Genomic DNA, 18,292 nt, shown 5'->3' on the forward strand with positions numbered 1-18,292 from the left:
ACTTATAATTTCTTCACCTTGGGCAAATTACATAATTAAAGTAATAAAAAAAAGTTTTAATTAATGCTATTTCGAACGATAATTTAGAAACATAAAGTGTAAATACAAATCCATCCATTGTTATCCATATTTTCAAACCTGATTAAACTATAAAATTAAAAATAATCGTAATATTTGGATAAGATTAGTGATACTTACCCACTGGCGATCTTAAGGCCGCCTGTATCACTGTCTGACTCGCTCGTAGAGATAGTTTCTTTCGATTTAACCAATTTGCCCTTAAGAGTTTCGACTGCACCTTTACCCTTGGATTTCTCTTTCCTCCCAATATTTTTTTTGCCACGCTTACGTTTCGGTTGATCGCTTTCCGATCCTGCAAAATAGATATTTATGAAAATTAATAATAAGGAATATTTTACAAAAAAATAAAAAAATAAATAAATTTTCTCACCGCTTTCACCGCTTCCAGTATCTTTCTTGCGTCTGCCTTTACCTCTGCTCTTTCGCTCTTTAGTTTCACCACTTGGTTTCCTCTTTCGCTTTCGTTCTCTTAGCACTTCCTCTCTGCCTTCGTCTCTGCCAGATCCTCCGCTGTCACTGATGTATTGATCAGTTCGGACCCTTTTACCCTTCCTTCCAGGCTTCTCCGATGGCATTTCCCCAAATACTAGTGCATTCTTAGTCTTTTCTACATATTCTTGTCGCTTCTGTAACATTTCTTCTTCTTTCTGACGACGCATCTCTTCTAACTTGCGTTGTTCTTCTGTCTGGCGCATTTTGAAGGCTTGTCTGTAAATATAAATAATTAGCAATAAGAATATATTTCAAATATATTATCTTCTAAGAGCAATATACCTTTCTTCTTCCTGTTTTCGCCTTAACATCTTTTCTTCCTCGTCTAATCTTCTAGCTCTAGCAACATGATATTGTGCTTGCGATAATAAATCTTGGCATCTCCTAGCTTCTGCTTCAGCCAGTTGCTCCATCCTATCACCGTGCGCTGACAAATATTGGAAATATTTGTGTGAAAGGCCTAATTCGTGAACGGCTTGGAGTACGGTGGTCAAAGTAGATTTTTCATCTTTAAGAATTTGCGTAGCCAATCGTTGGAGTACAAGAGCAATGTTGTATAATAAAACGGTATCCTGCGGGGCTACTCGGCGTGCCTAAATCGATAAATTATGTATTAATCATCAAAATTAAAATAAGGAAAAAAGTCAAAAAGCGAAGAGACTTTTTATTTCATCAATTCAAAATCAATTGAAAGTGTCCCTTTTTAATTTTTCCCCGTATATTCTGATTGATATGCAATAAATTACCTTTAATAACGTCAGTTTTGCTTCTTTTAGCTTGCCAGCTTTGAAGTAAGCTCTCCCAAGATATTGCAAGACTTCAACGTGATGATATCTATAGAACTTACGCAAACAGTTTTCGTACTACAACATAAAATGTTACATTCATTAAACTGAAATTTTGAAAGAGCATTTTTCGAATTAACAATTATAATTTACCATTTGAATAGCACTAACGAATTGTTTTTGCTCTACGTAGATATGTGCTATATTCAGCCAAACATCACAAAATTCTGCCGTTGCTTCGCGCACTTGAGCAAATATATCTCTAGCTTCGTTCACGCAACCTTTGTGCGCAAGAACAGCGCCAATGCCATTCGCAGCCCAGATATTTTTCGGATCATTTCTCAGAACCTAGTAAATCATATCTAGTTAATCATAATCACGAGCATTATACTTATTCAGACAACATTGCGTTACCTGCTTATACATTGCTAATGCTCGATCTTGATGTCTCTTCTCTCTTTCCTTGTCTTTTCCACTTTGATGCAACGTCTGCAACCAAATATTGCCTAAAGCTATCAAAGAGTATGCATCTGTACTTGTTGTCGGATTTTTCAGTATTCTCTCAAACTTCTTTTGACCGGGACCCCATTCCATCTTGGCTAAATGCAGGTTACCTAGTAAGGACCATGCATCGGGATGTTCGTTATTGATTCTTAAAGCATCCTTGAACCAATCAGACGCCTCGTATATTTGTCCCTTGTCTCTAGCCATGCAACCAAGTCTCAAATAACAGTCTACGTAATTTGGATGCTCTTTCAGAATATCTTTATATAATTTTTCTGCTCGGTCAAATATACACAATGCCTCGTTGAGACGCGCTAAATTATACGTGGTTGTCACAGCTATCGAATTGTAATATACCGAATCATGCAAGGCATCTGCTTTTGAACGTGCCAGAGATTCTTCCAAATTTTTCCTGGCTTCTTCCAAATTACCGAGTCTAAAAAAATAAAAAAATAAATGTTTAAATATTTTTATCTTCCAGAATAAGATAAATGCAATATAAATATTATATACCTATAATGTAACGCTCCAACATTGTTCAAGATTTCTGGTGGAATATCCGCTTGAACTTTCTCTTTTAAGATCCTAGTCGCAGTTCCATAAGCATTTAAAGCTGCATTCAGATCACTTTGCTCCAATATTTGCGCTAATTCGATCCAAGCTTCGACATCATCGGGAAATTGTTCCGTTACTTTGCGCAAATGATTTTTTGCAATGTCCCGTTTCGATTGGGAACTCGAATTAGCATAGAGTGAGCCAAGAATCTTCATTGTTTCATAATTTCCTGGTTGTGCCTTCAGAACTTTTTCAAAACACTGAGCTGCCTTTTGTTGAAATTAATTATCATGTGTTTTTAATACGCATGGTTAACGTTTTAGATATATTTTAACATATATTATATATTCTTACATTCTCAGCGTCACCACGGTAAACATACATCTGTCCTAAGCCAAAATGCGGTAAAACAAATACAGGAGGAGCAAACTGCGTTGCCTGATAATAATATTGAAACGCTTGGTCGTAATCACCCTGAAATATTTTTACTTCATTACTAAGCATGAATAATGTAATAATGACAAAAATGGCCTTAGAAGCTAATACGACTTACTTGAACATGAAATGCTCTAGCTAATTGATAGCAACTTTCTGCTCGCATAGCTTCGTTTTCCGTATTATGAAACGCATGCAATGCTAAATGCTGAACTTTACTATAATCTTTCTTAAAGAAGAAATGGTTTGCTAAATGATTTAACACCATTGGGTTCGTAGAATCGATCGTGTATGCCTTTGATAACATCTGCACACCAGTTCTTATGCTGTCGGGCTGTTGCTGGTTTAATTTCAAGACGGAAAGACCAACTAGTGCACCGACACATTGTCCATCTAACTGCAAAGCTCTTTCGAACGCAAGTCGTGCTTTTTCTTGATTGTTCAATTTCATGAAACAGTGACCCATTCCCAATCTAACAGCAGCTGGACAGCTTGGATTAGTTCTGAGAGCTTTTTTATAAAATGCAAGAGCACCTCTGTAGTCCTTTTTGTTAAAAGCAATGCAGGCTTTACCGAGTAAAGATGGTATATTATTTGGCGACTGATTCAGCACAAAGTTGAACTGTGCATCAGCCTGTTCCATTTTGTCGCCTTCAAGTAGGCAGAAATAAGCACGACCAAGTAAGTGATTCTGTAACAGAAAATAGCAAATTGAAAAATTGAAAAAACTTATAAATGTTGCTATTGAAATGCGTATATTTACCTGATCATACATAATAATCTTGTCAGCTGTTGTATACAATAACGTAGCTTTTGTAAAAAGATCTCTTTTTTTATCCTTATTCTTTTCTTTATTGGCTTCCTGGACATAATAGGCAGCCAACATGTCAAGAGCTCGCATCTGATCTTTTTCATAGTCACGATAGTCAATATTTGCATCAATACGAGAAGATTCAAGTATCTTGATAAAATCACCAATTTTTTGTTGTTTATAATACTCAAGCTAAAATGAAGAATAAGCATGTTAAATGGATATTCTATAAACTTCTTTATATTATTATATTATTACACATATCCTCTTTCAATTCAAAATTATCTGTACTACATACAGCCAAATTGACCCAAATGTAAAGTTGGGCATGTTCTTGCCGTAGAATTCCAAGAACTTCATCTCCATCTGGTAATTGATCTAAACAAAGTTCTATAACCTATGACATTAAGCAGAATAAAAAAAATTAAAATCTTTTAAGAATTACTTTTCAATATTTTATACTTCTCTCACTTGTTTATATTAATCGCTACTTTCTGTTTGCCTAAAGTTTTATTAGATTAGAGATTAAAGGGGCTTTATAAAAAATATTTAACGTGCCATCAACCTTGTTTTGTTTATAGAAGTTTTTTTTTGACACTCTTATGCTCCTTCCTGAGAATTAGAGGTTAAAAAAATGATAAAGTGATTTAAAAAATTGTGCTTAAAATCATAAGCTTAACTATATTGATAGATAAGACAATTATTACAGATTAGAAAGATTAACAACATTTGAAACATATTTATAGAATATTCAAATAAAGTAAAAATAGAAGTACATATCTTTTTAAAGACATCATAAAAGTATTATCAAAGTAATGTCATTGTGAATCAACATATTGTATATCTTATTTTGTGTATATAAGGTCTCAGTGTTCGTTATAACCGGAAAACATCCCGAAGTTCGACTTACAGTACCACTAATTGTTACAAAACCTTAGATCTTACATAATGCGCAATCTTTTATCGCCAGAATCTCGTTACGAATCTCGTTACGAATCTCGTTACGGATTTCGCAAATTAACCATATAATTAATAAGAAGAAAATATTTACCTCGTCTGTGTCGCGAAGTGGTATCTCTATTGAACCCGCCATTGAACCGCTCACGCTACTATATTTATGAACAACCCAGCGCAGTCAAGAACCATGAAAGTAAAAAAGGAAGATAAAGCACATAATATATACAATAGTGCAACCATAGACGTGGTAAGTATAGACTGTTCATGGCGTTCGCCTTTGACTATGGCTGCGTTCCGAAATTCACTGCCAGTACTGAAAATCTACAATATACGTGACGTAAACTATAGATTTTCAGTACTGGCCAGAGAGAAGACTGTGGGCGCGTTCAGCAGAACAAATCGCTTGGTAGCAATCGAACATGATTGGCTCTTACTTTTAAAACCAACAAATCAACGTTAAGTGTTGACTAGACGACAATTCAGCAGTTGTTCTGCTGAACGCAGCCTGTACCAGAGAGTCTTCTCTCTGCTGCTAGTACAGAAAATCTATAGTTTACATTACGTATATCGTAGATTTTCAGTACTGGCACTGAATTTCGGAACGCAACCTATAAAGCCCGCGGCACACGGTACTATTTTCTCTGCTGGATTGCTAACTAGATGTGCGTACTTGCTATCGTATGGGCAGCAGTGCTGGCAGTGCTACTGGCCATATTGTTGGCTTGGCTTCAGACGATGCGGGTTTCCATACTGGCTAAGCAAATTGAAGTAAACATGGGGTGTTTACGATAATTCAAATTCGAGTTAGTTTCACTAGGACCGAAAAATGAGATAGACATAACCATCTAAAACCTTTATGATTCATGACAACTCGACGCTGTCTTGTATTGCTTGAGTTAAATTTATTGAAATTGTTGAGTTTATTGAGCAAATTTTATTGTAATAGAAAAATGTCAACTACAAATCAGTCTTTGAAAAAAACAAATAATTTTGGTATGTATGTTGGTATACCTCTTTAATAAATTAATAATAATATAATTAATATAATAATAATATAATATAATATAATAACATATAATATAATATAATAATATAAGATAATAATAATATAAATATAATAATATAATAATAATATAATTAATAATAATAATAATAAATGACATTTTTCTATTACAATAAAATTTGCTCAATAAATTCAACAAATTCAATGAATTTAACTCAAGCAATACAAGACCAAGATCTATAGAGAGAAAGGTTACCTCAGGAAAACCGGTTGTTGGCGAGGGACGATGAAGTAAGGGGGGAGCTAGAAACAGCTTGATGGCGAGGGGCGATGAAGGAAGGGGAGAGCATGATGATCATTGAGTAAAAAGAAACAGGAGGGAGCGTTTGGTCTTAAAAGTGCGGACGAAAGTGACTATATAGAAGTGGTCGCTCAAGATGGCCGCTCAAGGGCGCCAATATTGAATGACTTGTTATGTTTAATTAGGAAATAATGTACAATTAAAAGAAAATAACTATAATATGCAACAATAATACCAAATTTTAATGGCGTTTTTCATTGAGATTGCACTCATGCAGTATTTCCATAAGAGCAATGTTAAAATCTAAAATCTAAATTTATATTAAATCCTTCGTCCTTACAAAAATTTATCCATGCATTTCTTTGATCCGGATTTTTCGGAAACCTGTTTGTGAGTGAAAATTATTTAGTAATTATTGTGAATCTACAATTTCACAATACTATACATATGATTATAATCTCCAAAATAAAAATCTCATTATTGTTGATAATACTAACCGATGAAACGTTATTCCATGATTTCGAGCTGCTGCTGTTATGCTACAAGCTCTACAGTATACTATTTTGATCGTTTATTTCCATACACTGTTGCATAAAAGACTATACACTGCATATTAATGCGTACGGCGTACGGTATGCCGCTTGCCGCTATGCTCGAGCATTCCCTCTCACTTTCAAAAAGTGGTCGCTCAAGATGGCTGCCATGACGTACATCCGTCCGCGGATTTGCCTAGTCCTGCTAGTATATGCTCTCTCCTGTATCTTTTTACTCAATGATGATGATCTCATCGACAAAGGGTGCGTTCCACTTAACGCCCGCAACGCTCCTAGAATCATTTTATCCTCGTTTAACTTTCGATGAAAAACAAGGATAAAATGATCCTAGGAGCGTTGCGGGCGTTAAGTGGAACGCACCCAAACAGTAGCTGTCTGAGATAGCTTCTGTTTGCCGATGAGATCATCATTGCCCCTCTTGCCGCTCGCCCCGCTCAGCATTTGCCCCTCTTGCCGCACGTCTCTCTTTACGCGTGAGGTAACCTTCTCTCTATAGATCTTGATACAAGACAGCGTCGAGTTGTCATAAATCATAAAGGTTCTAGATGATTATGTCTATCTCATTTTTTGGTCTTAGTGAAACTAACTCGAACTTGAATTATCGTAAACACCCATGGAGTAGGCCATTGCCACTGCAGTGCAACATAAAAAAATGCAATTGCATTATTTTTAATTTTTGCTTTGCAATTTGCTATGGACATCATATTTGTTAATGTATAACAATACTAACACCAACCAAGAGAATACTTTCACGTAACTTAACTTAACCTAACTAATGAGGTTGTGTCGTGATTGGCTCTTGCAATGAGCCAGCACAGGATCACGCAAGAAAAATAGCACCTGTTCTATCATGGAAATTTAGCATATCAGTCAGTAGCGTGACCAGTAGACACACAATTTCCAGTCTAGCAAACAGCAAGATTGTCAGCACAGGTGCACGTAAGCAATCCAGCAGAGAAAATAGTACCGTGTGCCGCGGGTTTAAGTATGAACTGCTAGCGGGTTGCATATCCTATAGCAAAATTAAGCGCATAGTATACCCAAGTATAACGGTTTTGGTACTCGCAATTTGCGCGCAAAATTCAAATCGCCATCAGCTACATTTTTCTAAATTTTTTAATATTACTTATTTAACTACTAATAAATATAAAAGATAGTTAAACAAATAATGCAAAGAATTTAAGAAAACGTAGCGGATGATAATTTGAATATATTATCTCGCATCAATAAGGAATAACTAATCATTTATTTTAGTGATGCAAACGAATAAGATAAATTTATAAATTTATTTTAGCGCTGCGCAGATTTTGCTTGGTTTTTGGCATCAATTTGCCCTAAGATTATATTATTAGGTTTGCTTGTAGTCTACCGCCGATTTGTTATTAAAATTATGTCAGCAGATTTCGTCACATTTCTGCTGGCATTGTGGTGACATCGTTGGATAAAATAAATCCTGTATTAAATTTGTACATAAACAAGAATTTTTATTGTCAGCAAAATTTGTAGCAAATTTTGGCAAAATATGTTTTCGGCAGACTTGACTATCTGAAAACTTTTGTCGAAAACTTTTTTGAAATAATGCAACTCTTGAAATATTTTAGATAAACATTTAAAATAAATCATCAGGTATAATTAATAAAAATGTTTATTGAAAATTGTTATTTAGTAAAGTAAGAATTTTCGTCTAAAAATAATATTATTTTATAATAATTGTTATACATGTCGCATTTTAGATTAATTAAATATAATTATAATTGAACAATGCACGCTAATGTGTTGGCCAACACACATTACAGCATTTCACAATTCTGTATGCGGTACTACAATTTCACTCTTTTTATTTTCTTCCACCGCGAGATTGAGTATACATTTGCATTAGTGAGATATACGGCATTTCTACCATTAAAGTTAATATATAACTGCATCCGAAAGAAATCACAACGTATCCCAAAAACATGTTAACCTGAAAACAAAAATTACGACAATAAGGGTATTTTTTATCGGTATCAGTTTTAGATGTTTGTATTCTTACTAGGAGCAGCAATTCTATATGGCTGGTTGTTTCACCATACAAGTTAATCGATTGTATGATGAAAGGATGTATAAGATAAGCGCAATACGTGAGTCTACTTAGAGGGATGAAGCCTTTGAATGGTAATATTTTTTCAATAATGCCTGTAATAAAAAAAAAAAAACATTTGAGGAATTACACTTTTCGAAACCTGAGCATTTTTCTTTACATTATTCTACTCATTATAACAATATGTAGTTAAAAAATTAATCAAAAATAAAATTAAGCAGAATACAAATTACAAATAATACACATTGCAACAATTTTATTTGTTATATTTATGCACAGATTTGATAATAATATTTCTTTATACCGTAAAATAACAAACCTCCGTTTTTAGTGCAGCATGCTATTACAATCCATCCTATACCAATGGCCCAAGCAGTTTTGCTTAATGCAATATAGATAGCAGTAGATAGTACTGATATATGTCGCTTGTAAAGGCCGAACAACACAGAAATGTTACAAGCACTTCCAAGGCACCAACATAAAATTACAATTTGCTGAAATTAATGACAATAGTAATGAAAGCAATATACTTAAATAAACTAAACAATTTTTTTCCTTAAATTATTAATTTATAAATAATTATTTAATAATTTATTTACATATTATAATAATTATTTTAATAATTGCGCATTTTTCACAAAATATTTGGGAGGGTCCCAACTGCCTACATTCCCATTTGCCAATAGCTTCATTTGCCTACGGCATTTTGTCAACAGCTTCGATTGCCGACATTCCTAATTACCTACAGAGCGATTGCCTACAAGCATTATTGTGCACATGCAAAAATTAAAAATACACACGTACGTTTGCACACATGACATTATTGCGCACATACACATTGCACACATTACATTATTGCGCATATACACATTGCACACATGGTATTATTGCACACAAAAAAATCAACAGATACACAGTACTCAAAGGTTTATAATTATATGATTCCACGTGGGTTTGCAACTTTTCGCGCAAAGCGAGGTCCAGTTCACATCACCCTGTGCTTCAGATGCAAGACAAGGTTTATATCATAAAGTCATGTGTGCAATTTGTATGTGCGCAATAATATCCTGTGTGCAAAGTGTTAATACGATTTTCTTATTTTATGTGTGCAATGTGTATGTGCGCAATAATAATTTCTCGTGTGCAAACGTATGTTTGTATTTTTAATATTTACATGTGCGCAATAATGCTTGTAGGCAATCGAAGCTGTCGGGAAAATGTTGTAGGCAAACGAAGCTATTGGCAAATGGGAATGTAGGCAGTTGAAGTCCTCTCAAAATATTTATATCCAAATACAAATAACATTTTACCCTATTTAAGATCAATTTTTCTTTTAGCTTTACTAAAATGTAACCCATAATTATTCCAACAAGATATGAACTTATTCTGACCCATGATGGCACATATAAAACATTTGCAAGTCTGAGCATTTCCTCAAATCTGTAACAACGAGAAAAAACATTTATTTAATAATAAGTTTTATGATTAATAAAATCTTTCTATAACTTACGTCGGAACATATTCGTAGGTATATGAAATATAGCCAGACAACACAATTGTGCCGATTAAAAGAATGCTCAAGATGACGACAGCTGTGTAAAAGTATCTGAAATTTACTTATTCAAATATGTGCACTAAAGAAATTAATTGTATGATACCGTCAATATATACGTCAATATACAGTCAACTTACATAGTAGATAAAATTAATAGGATAACACCGATTATATAGAATTGCATATCAATGGCAAGATACCAAGTCCAAGACATACACTGCAAAAAAATAAGGTCTGAAGAATAAATAAGCTTTTACATAAGCATGATATTAAATGAACATTTTAAATAAACATATATTTATACCATTGTGTTAAAATCGAATAGATTATTAATATACAAAAGATTTCTCCACCAATATTTCGCGCAAAGTTCGTGCAGTTTGTCACTCATGTAAAATTGTGATGTTTTGTCGTACCAAGACCAATTCAATTGCGTTATTCCAATCATCATCATATAAGCCGGTGTTAGCCTTAAAAGTTTACCAATAAATTTTTGTAAAAGTTATTATTACTTGTTTCATTCCTTAACTTTGATTTTTAAATTGTTCTTACTTTATATTCTTTTGTTTTCTTTATTACTATATTATTTATTTTATTATATTTTTTGAATTGTTTTGTTATTGTCCATTAAAACAAGATAATGAAGAACATACCGTATAAATCTTTTTATTATATAAAAAAAGAACTCATTTAGTTTCGCTCTGTAGTTAATCGGCATAGTTTTCTCTTGATCTTTTGCATGCTTTAGATATGAGTAGGTCAATAAAAATCCGCTTAGAAAAAGAAACGTCTCAACCACTGTATTCCCATTAGTGATTATTTGAATGAGAAAACCGGTGCCGAATCTTATACCCCATGTTCTATTATCTATATGTACAAAATGATTTCTGTTATGCATGAAAAATATTAATCGTAAAATATAATACAAACAATACAATTTTTTTAAATTACTTGCCAATATAGTCAATTGAGTAAAAATATGTGTGAATGTTGATAATCCAAATCGTGGAAATCAATCTTAAACCGTGAATAATAGATATTGAATCATCTTCTACTTTCGTGCTTAATAGTATTTTTGTATTTGTATAAATGGAGAAACATATTAATATTTTTCCAAGTTTACTTTCCTGATGCGATGGCAAAGCAGTTATTTCCATCTGTTCGTGTATATTATTCTCATCTGAATAACAAGTTAAAAGTTTTAATAGTATATTAATATACAAATAAAGATACTTTGAAAATAATGAAATTATTATGTAAAGAAACAATCATACAAAAGTAAACACAAAGAAGGTGTCTCAGAATAGCCATGATAACGCTCGTGAGCGGATAGAGCACAGTAAACCGAACTGAAAAGTTTACGATTTTGCAATTTTCGCAATAATTATGGAGAAATTAATTTTAAAAAATTGACAAATAAGCGCGCGTTTCACGTGGCTTGACTGTAAGGCTGGGTCTAGAACAGATGTAGTAGCTTTAAGCCGTAAGAAATTAACCACTCATGGACAAATCACAGAAGAATAATCGACTGTAACTGGTCAATTTCTTAAAGCTTATTACATCTATTGTAGACCCGGCCTAAAATGTATGCTCTAAACACGGTGTAAAGCCTTGTGTCCACGATGCTAGAACTCAATCCGAGATCTCGGTCCGAGTCCTCGAACAATAATATTTATACTTGGCTGAATATAGTTAGCGTTGTAATCGAGTTACGATTCTTTACGATGATTTTTCTGATCTATGTTATATTGCCAAGTTGGTTTATAGATATCATCAAGTGATGCACTGCTTGATTTCGAATGTTTTATTTTATTTAGATGGTCCAGATATTGTGATCTTAAATTATTAATTTTTTTTTGCAATTTTAGTTGTTAGTGGTTGTTCTGTTAATTCTTTGTACTGATTACAGATTATCTGTAAAGCTTGATCTCGTTTCATACGATTATGATAATCAACACTTTTTGTAACATATAAACAAGAATGTTGTTGATATAACATTAATAAAATTTTAACATTTTCGTTATTATCCATTTTTTTATTATAAAAGAAGTTTTTTCTGAAAATCAATTTTATATATTATTATACTTTTCTTGAAAAATAATATGTATATATATAGGTTATAATATATTTTTAATGTCTAATTTAATCTGCATTAAAACTAATAATAACTACTTATGTAAATCTTATTAATTATTAATCTTATTAATTAATTTTATTTAAGAATTATATTTCTCTTATTTTTTCAATTCTATAATTACTTACTAAAATATTATTTATATTGTTCACAGTGGGTGTTTACGATAATTCAAGTTCGAGTTAGTTTCACTAGGACCGACAATGAGATATACATAACCATCTAGAACCTTTATGATTCATGACAACTCAACGCTGTCTTGTATTGCTTGAGTTAAATTAATTGAATTTGTTGAGTTTATAGAGCAAATTTTATTGTAATAAAAAATGTTAACTGCAAATCAGTCTATGAAAGAAACAAATAATGTTGGTATATATGTGTGTTGGTATACTTCTTTAATAGATATAATTATATATATATATGTATATAATTATATTTATTAAACTCAACAAATTCAATGAATTTAACTCAAGCAATACAAGACAGCGTCGAGTTGTCATGAATCATAAAGGTTCTAGATGGTTATGTATATCTCATTGTCGGTCCTAGTGAAACTAACTCTGAACTTGAATTATCGTAAACACCCCAGTATCTCGTATCACTATAAGTATCTTATATTTTGTCTTGACAGATAGTAAAAGAAACTAGTAAAATCTAATAACTCGCAATAACTCGTACCGAAAAATGGGACGCAATGCATTTTTTCGTTTGAGCTTCTTAAGCCTTGTGTCCACGATACTAGAACTCGGTCCGAGATCTCGGACTGAGGGAAAGTTACTCAGAAACTCTGATCATGTACACACTGCATTTGGATGCAAAACTTGAATAAGAAGCTCAAACGAAAAAAATGCGTTGCGTCCCATTTTTCGGTACGAGTTATTGTGAGTTATTAGATTTTACTAGTTTCTTTTACTATCTGTCAAGACAAAATATAAGATACTTATAGTGATATGAGATACTGTGAACAATATAAATAATATTTTAGTAAGTAATTATAGAATTGAAAAAATAAGAGAAATATAATTCTTAAATAAAATTAATTAATAAGATTAATAATTAATAAGATTTACATAAGTAGTTATTATTAGTTTTAATGCAGATTAAATTAGACATTAAAAATATATTATAACCTATATGTATATACATATTATTTTTCAAGAAAAGTATAATAATATATAAAATTGATTTTCAGAAAAAACTTCTTTTATAATAAAAAATGGATAATAACGAAAATGTTAAAATTTTATTAATGTTATATCAACAACATTCTTGTTTATATGTTACAAAAAGTGTTGATTATCATAATCGTATGAAACGAGATCAAGCTTTACAGATAATCTGTAATCAGTACAAAGAATTAACAGGACAACCACTAACAACTAAAATTGCAAAAAAAAATTAATAATTTAAGATCACAATATCTGGACCATCTAAATAAAATAAAACATTCGAAATCAAGCGGTGCATCACTTGATGATATCTATAAACCAACTTGGCAATATAACATAGATCAGAAAATCATCGTAAAGAATCGTAACTCGATTACAACGCTAACTATATTCAGCCAAGTATAAATATTATTGTTCGAGGACTCGGACCGAGATCTCGGATTGAGTTCTAGCATCGTGGACACAAGGCTTTATTCAAGTTTTGCATCCAAATTCAGTGTGTACATGATCCGAGTTCTAGTAACTTTCCCTCAGTCCGAGATCTCGGACCGAGTTCTAGTATCGTGGACACAAGGCTTTAGAGGGGTGACCCTTCGGTGCCACAACACATCTACTACTACTGCACGGCAACGAAAAGTAAAGCCCGTATGAGACTACATATTGAAGATTGAAGATTGAAGATTAAAGATTAAAATTTGACCAATCGAAACAAAACGAGTTAAAAGTTCTTTGTCCTGATTAGTCAAATTTCAATCTTTAATCTTCAATCTTAATCTTTAATGTGTAGTCTGATACGGGCATAAGAGCCATTCTACAATGAGTCACAAATGCTCCGTCTTACCAGGAATAACCAAAAATAACACTTTTTAATTAGTAGTTGCCATCTTTCGCGCCATTTTTCGTTGCCGTGCGACACTCGCTTAGCACACCTTTAGCCAAAGAGAAATACAGGTCGAAGAAATGTCTATTAGATGTTTATTAAACGTTTCTTTGACCTGTATTTCTCCTTGAATACCCATACAACACAGAACATTGCAATTACATTGCAGCAATGTTACAATCTTGCAAGTTGCAATGTAATATTGTTGAGACATTATTGCAACCTGTAATTGTAATATTTCATGAGAATGTGACAGCAACATTCCAATAACATTGCAATAGCAATATTTGGTAATCGCTATTCGTTCGTTTACCGCTATGCGACGCGCGTTGCAAAATCTATCTCGTATTTAAGTTTTAGACATGATGATTATATGAAACTTGCAAAGAGTGGCTAGTAAGATTAAAGACATAGTAATTATTTTTATCAGTTTAATTTTTCTGATACGACCTCAACACAGGGAATTCAGATATTGAACTGATTGTTCAAAAATCGGACAGATAAATGTCCGAATAAATAAAAATATATGTAACATTATTCTAAGATTGCAATAACAATGCATTATTGCAAATTCATTACATTACAATATTACTGTAATATTTTGTTACAATCTTCCTAAAAGCGGACATTTTAACGTTGCTGCAATCCCACAGCAATGATGCAACAACATTTTGCAGAGAATTTGCAATATTGCAACATTGCGATGAAAGATTGATGCAATGTGTATGTGCAATCTTTCTGTATGGATAGAGCATACATTTTACAGTCAAGCTACAACGTGAAACGCGCGCTTATTTGTCAATTCTTTTTAATTAAATTCTCCATAATTATTGTGAAAATTGCAAAATGATAAAGAACTTTTCAGTTTGGTTTACAGTACTCTATCCGCTTACGAGCGTTGTCGTGGTTATTCTAAGACATCCTGTATAAATAAATTTCTTACTGATATGAAATTCATCAAATAATTTTAAATTATAAAGCATAAAGGTATTTTTTGAAATATAAACTCTACAATATTTATGATCATAATTATGGTAACCTGTTATATACAATAATTACTCGTAATCTATTGTTGTACTTGAAGAAAGTTAAGAAATTTTGGACACAATATATACTTACGAGTTTTACTCTTTACATTTAAATGTTTTTGATGCACGAATACATCATATATAGTTCCGATTATCATCACGCAAATAGTAAGCATTAAAATAACACTGCAATAAAAAATTAATATTTAGGATATATATATAAACACATATAGGTATATGACTTTTTATTTTTTGACGAACCTGGTTAGAGATATCGCGCCGCTAAATTGATCGTCTTTTAGATCTTTAACTTCGATCAATCTGAAATCCATGGAATAAAGATTACCAATCAAGAGAAGTCTATCTTGAAATATTCTCTCCAGAATAAAGCTTAGGTCATCTGTGGAACATGATGCTGGTAAACAGTGGCCAAGTACAATTAAATCCTGAAAAGCAATTCTGTTTACATATTGTAACATTGTAATATCTCAAATATATGTTATTATTCTGATTCAATAAATTGATTTAAAATTTGATATGTTCTATGCGATTTCTTACTTTATAAAGATCTGTCAACTTACTTCGTTTGGTAAATTTACGTGGTACTGAAGAGTACTATTGTGTTTAAAGTAAGCAACAAAGTAATTAATTTTGAAAGGTGAATACTCTTTTTGTGGATCACGGTATAGTGAATTATTTAATAAATATTGTTTCGACAGTTCCCAAGGATATCTATTCATTGTATCGTAACACTGACTGCGACTGCCTAGCCAATAATTATTTCCATAAAGAAAGCCGGATTTAGGTTCACCACTAGAATCTAGCACTTAAAGATAAAAAATAAACAATTATTATTTAAACAAAATATAATATAGTATTTTTTAATGATTATTAATCAACGACTAATAATTATAAAAATAAATATTATTTGTTAACAATCTTTGTATAGAAAACAAAAATTAAAGTAATATTTAGACGTTTTGATCAGTAATTTGATCATCTTCAGTAAAGCAGAAAAATCGTAAAATAAAACTCAAAAATTATCTTTTTTTTTACATTATTTTGATAAATATTGATATAACAAAGAAATGTTTTAAGTAAAAGTTGTAGCTCTTGAAAAAATACATTATTTATATTTTATGTATATTTTGCATGGAACTATATTTTTTGAAAAAAATGAGATAATAGGAAAGACCCCCACCCCCCTGCATTATGCAGTGGGTTCCACTGTATTCACGTATACACTTTACAACGCGAAGCGAGGTTCCACATGGGTTTGCAACTTTCCACGCAAAGCGAGGTTCCAACCCAAATCTACACTGAGAAAAATGGTTTTATTATATTAACAAAATTCTTCTGGTTGACCGTATTTTAGTCGAACAAAACAGAATTTCTGGTTATCGTCACAAAATTTTACACCTTATATCAACACCGTTTGGTTAACTTTACTATAAGGATTTGAATAAGTGTTTTCTTGTTGGATCTACAAAACTTCTTGTTATATTTACATAAATCGCAGCGTTCTGCAACAGTTTCGTCATTACTCACTAAACGGTTGATCAACTGTTCGCCGCATTCATTTGTTACACTGCTACTGCGCCCTCGCTACTCGCGGCGTGTATCGCGCGCATTAGATCTTTCGCGAAGCAATGGCGTTAAGCAGTCGGAACAGTCTCAACTGAGCTCGCTAAAGTTTTACGTCGCGTCGTGGAATCCATTACGGAATATTAGTTAGGCCGATGGCAGAGAACGAGAAGTAAGCACTTATGTCTGTCGTAGACGTCTGTCGTGGACGTATGGTAAGGCAGAGAAAAACGTAAGTCGTGAAAGGTTATTGGATATGTGTGGAAACGACTACGACATACATAAGTTTTTACGTCTCGGTCTCTGCCATTAGCCTTACATCCGAAAAGTTTTATGATCTCGTGGTGTTTTTTTTTTTTTTAATGAAATATATGTATACCAGTGTGTAATGTTTCCTACCGGGCTCGGGAAGCCCGGTAGGAAACATCACATCACTGAGTATACTTTAAACCAAAATATATTGTTAGTATTTTACAAAAACCACACTTATCCGAACTTGTTTTTTAACTACAAAGTTGTGTTAACCTAACAAAACGATATAGTAAAGTTTACAAGAAATTCTGGTAGAGTTTTGTAAATCTAACAACACGATGTAGTAAGGTTTACAAGAAATTCTGATAGATTTAAGCAGGATGAAATTTAACAGAATCTTCTGGTAATTCCAACAACAAATTTGTTTCGTCCATTTTTGAACAAACGTACTAGTAGAATCAACCAGAATTTCTTATAATACAACAAAACTTTTTTCCAGTGTATGTGTTTAGTTTTTCAGTAATAGAGCCCTTCCGTAGGACTTCCCACACGACCCACACCCATTCCGAAAAGTAGTTTCTTCGAAAACTTTGAACTCGTGTTTCACCGTTTTTCGATATTTTAACTTTTGACTCTTACCATTTTTGGTACAAACCTTTCGGAGAAATCTACCACTGAAGTGGTTAACAAAATGATAATTTTTGAGTTTTTTTGACTTCGAAAATGATCTTGTCGCCAATCGACATGGCCATATTCGTAATCAGCGCGCAAAAGTACAATAAAAAGCGTAGTTTAGAGCAAATCGGAGGTGTGGGCTTTTCGAAACTACATCCCAATATTGAAAACAGTCAATAAACAATGTATTAAGAATTTTACTAACTTCTCAAACTCCACAGTATTCGTTGATCAACAGCGTCTCGAAAATCGTGTAACTCCTTTCCACATGTCGAGTTGAGAAGATCGGCTCTTGAGGCAATGGTATACGCGGGTAGTGTATAATTACTGCCATTATTTTCGTTGAATTCGTGAATTTGCGTAGAGACACACATTAACACAGAAAAATTTACACAAATGCACAAAATAAATGCAATGTTCCGGTGTAACATATTTGAGCTATAACATGTAACAGAAT

General features: G+C 32.6%; 2 protein-coding genes across 2 annotated transcripts; both read right to left on the minus strand.

The window, feature by feature from the left end:
- Positions 1-136: 136 nt before the first annotated feature.
- Ctr9 (RNA polymerase-associated protein Ctr9) lies at positions 137-4,870 on the minus strand. The gene is made up of 12 exons (XM_067361028.1): positions 4,715-4,870; positions 3,962-4,060; positions 3,616-3,855; positions 2,971-3,543; positions 2,772-2,891; positions 2,376-2,686; positions 1,773-2,298; positions 1,512-1,706; positions 1,320-1,436; positions 856-1,166; positions 452-789; positions 137-373 (listed from the first exon to the last, which is right to left on the minus strand). The coding sequence occupies exons 1-12, from the start codon at positions 4,754-4,756 to the stop codon at positions 195-197; spliced, it is 3,051 nt and encodes a 1,016-aa protein (XP_067217129.1). The 5' UTR covers positions 4,757-4,870; the 3' UTR covers positions 137-194.
- Positions 4,871-7,564: 2,694 nt separating this feature from the next.
- LOC137001857 (nose resistant to fluoxetine protein 6-like) lies at positions 7,565-11,704 on the minus strand. Its single transcript, XM_067361041.1, has 8 exons — positions 11,069-11,704; positions 10,767-10,980; positions 10,418-10,583; positions 10,251-10,330; positions 10,069-10,164; positions 9,869-9,998; positions 8,878-9,052; positions 7,565-8,653 (listed from the first exon to the last, which is right to left on the minus strand). The coding sequence occupies exons 1-8, from the start codon at positions 11,268-11,270 to the stop codon at positions 8,316-8,318; spliced, it is 1,401 nt and encodes a 466-aa protein (XP_067217142.1). The 5' UTR covers positions 11,271-11,704; the 3' UTR covers positions 7,565-8,315.
- Positions 11,705-18,292: the final 6,588 nt, after the last annotated feature.

Source organism: Linepithema humile, unplaced genomic scaffold (assembly GCF_040581485.1).
Source record: "Linepithema humile isolate Giens D197 unplaced genomic scaffold, Lhum_UNIL_v1.0 unplaced_2, whole genome shotgun sequence".
Classification (NCBI taxonomy): Eukaryota; Metazoa; Arthropoda; class Insecta; order Hymenoptera; family Formicidae; genus Linepithema; species Linepithema humile.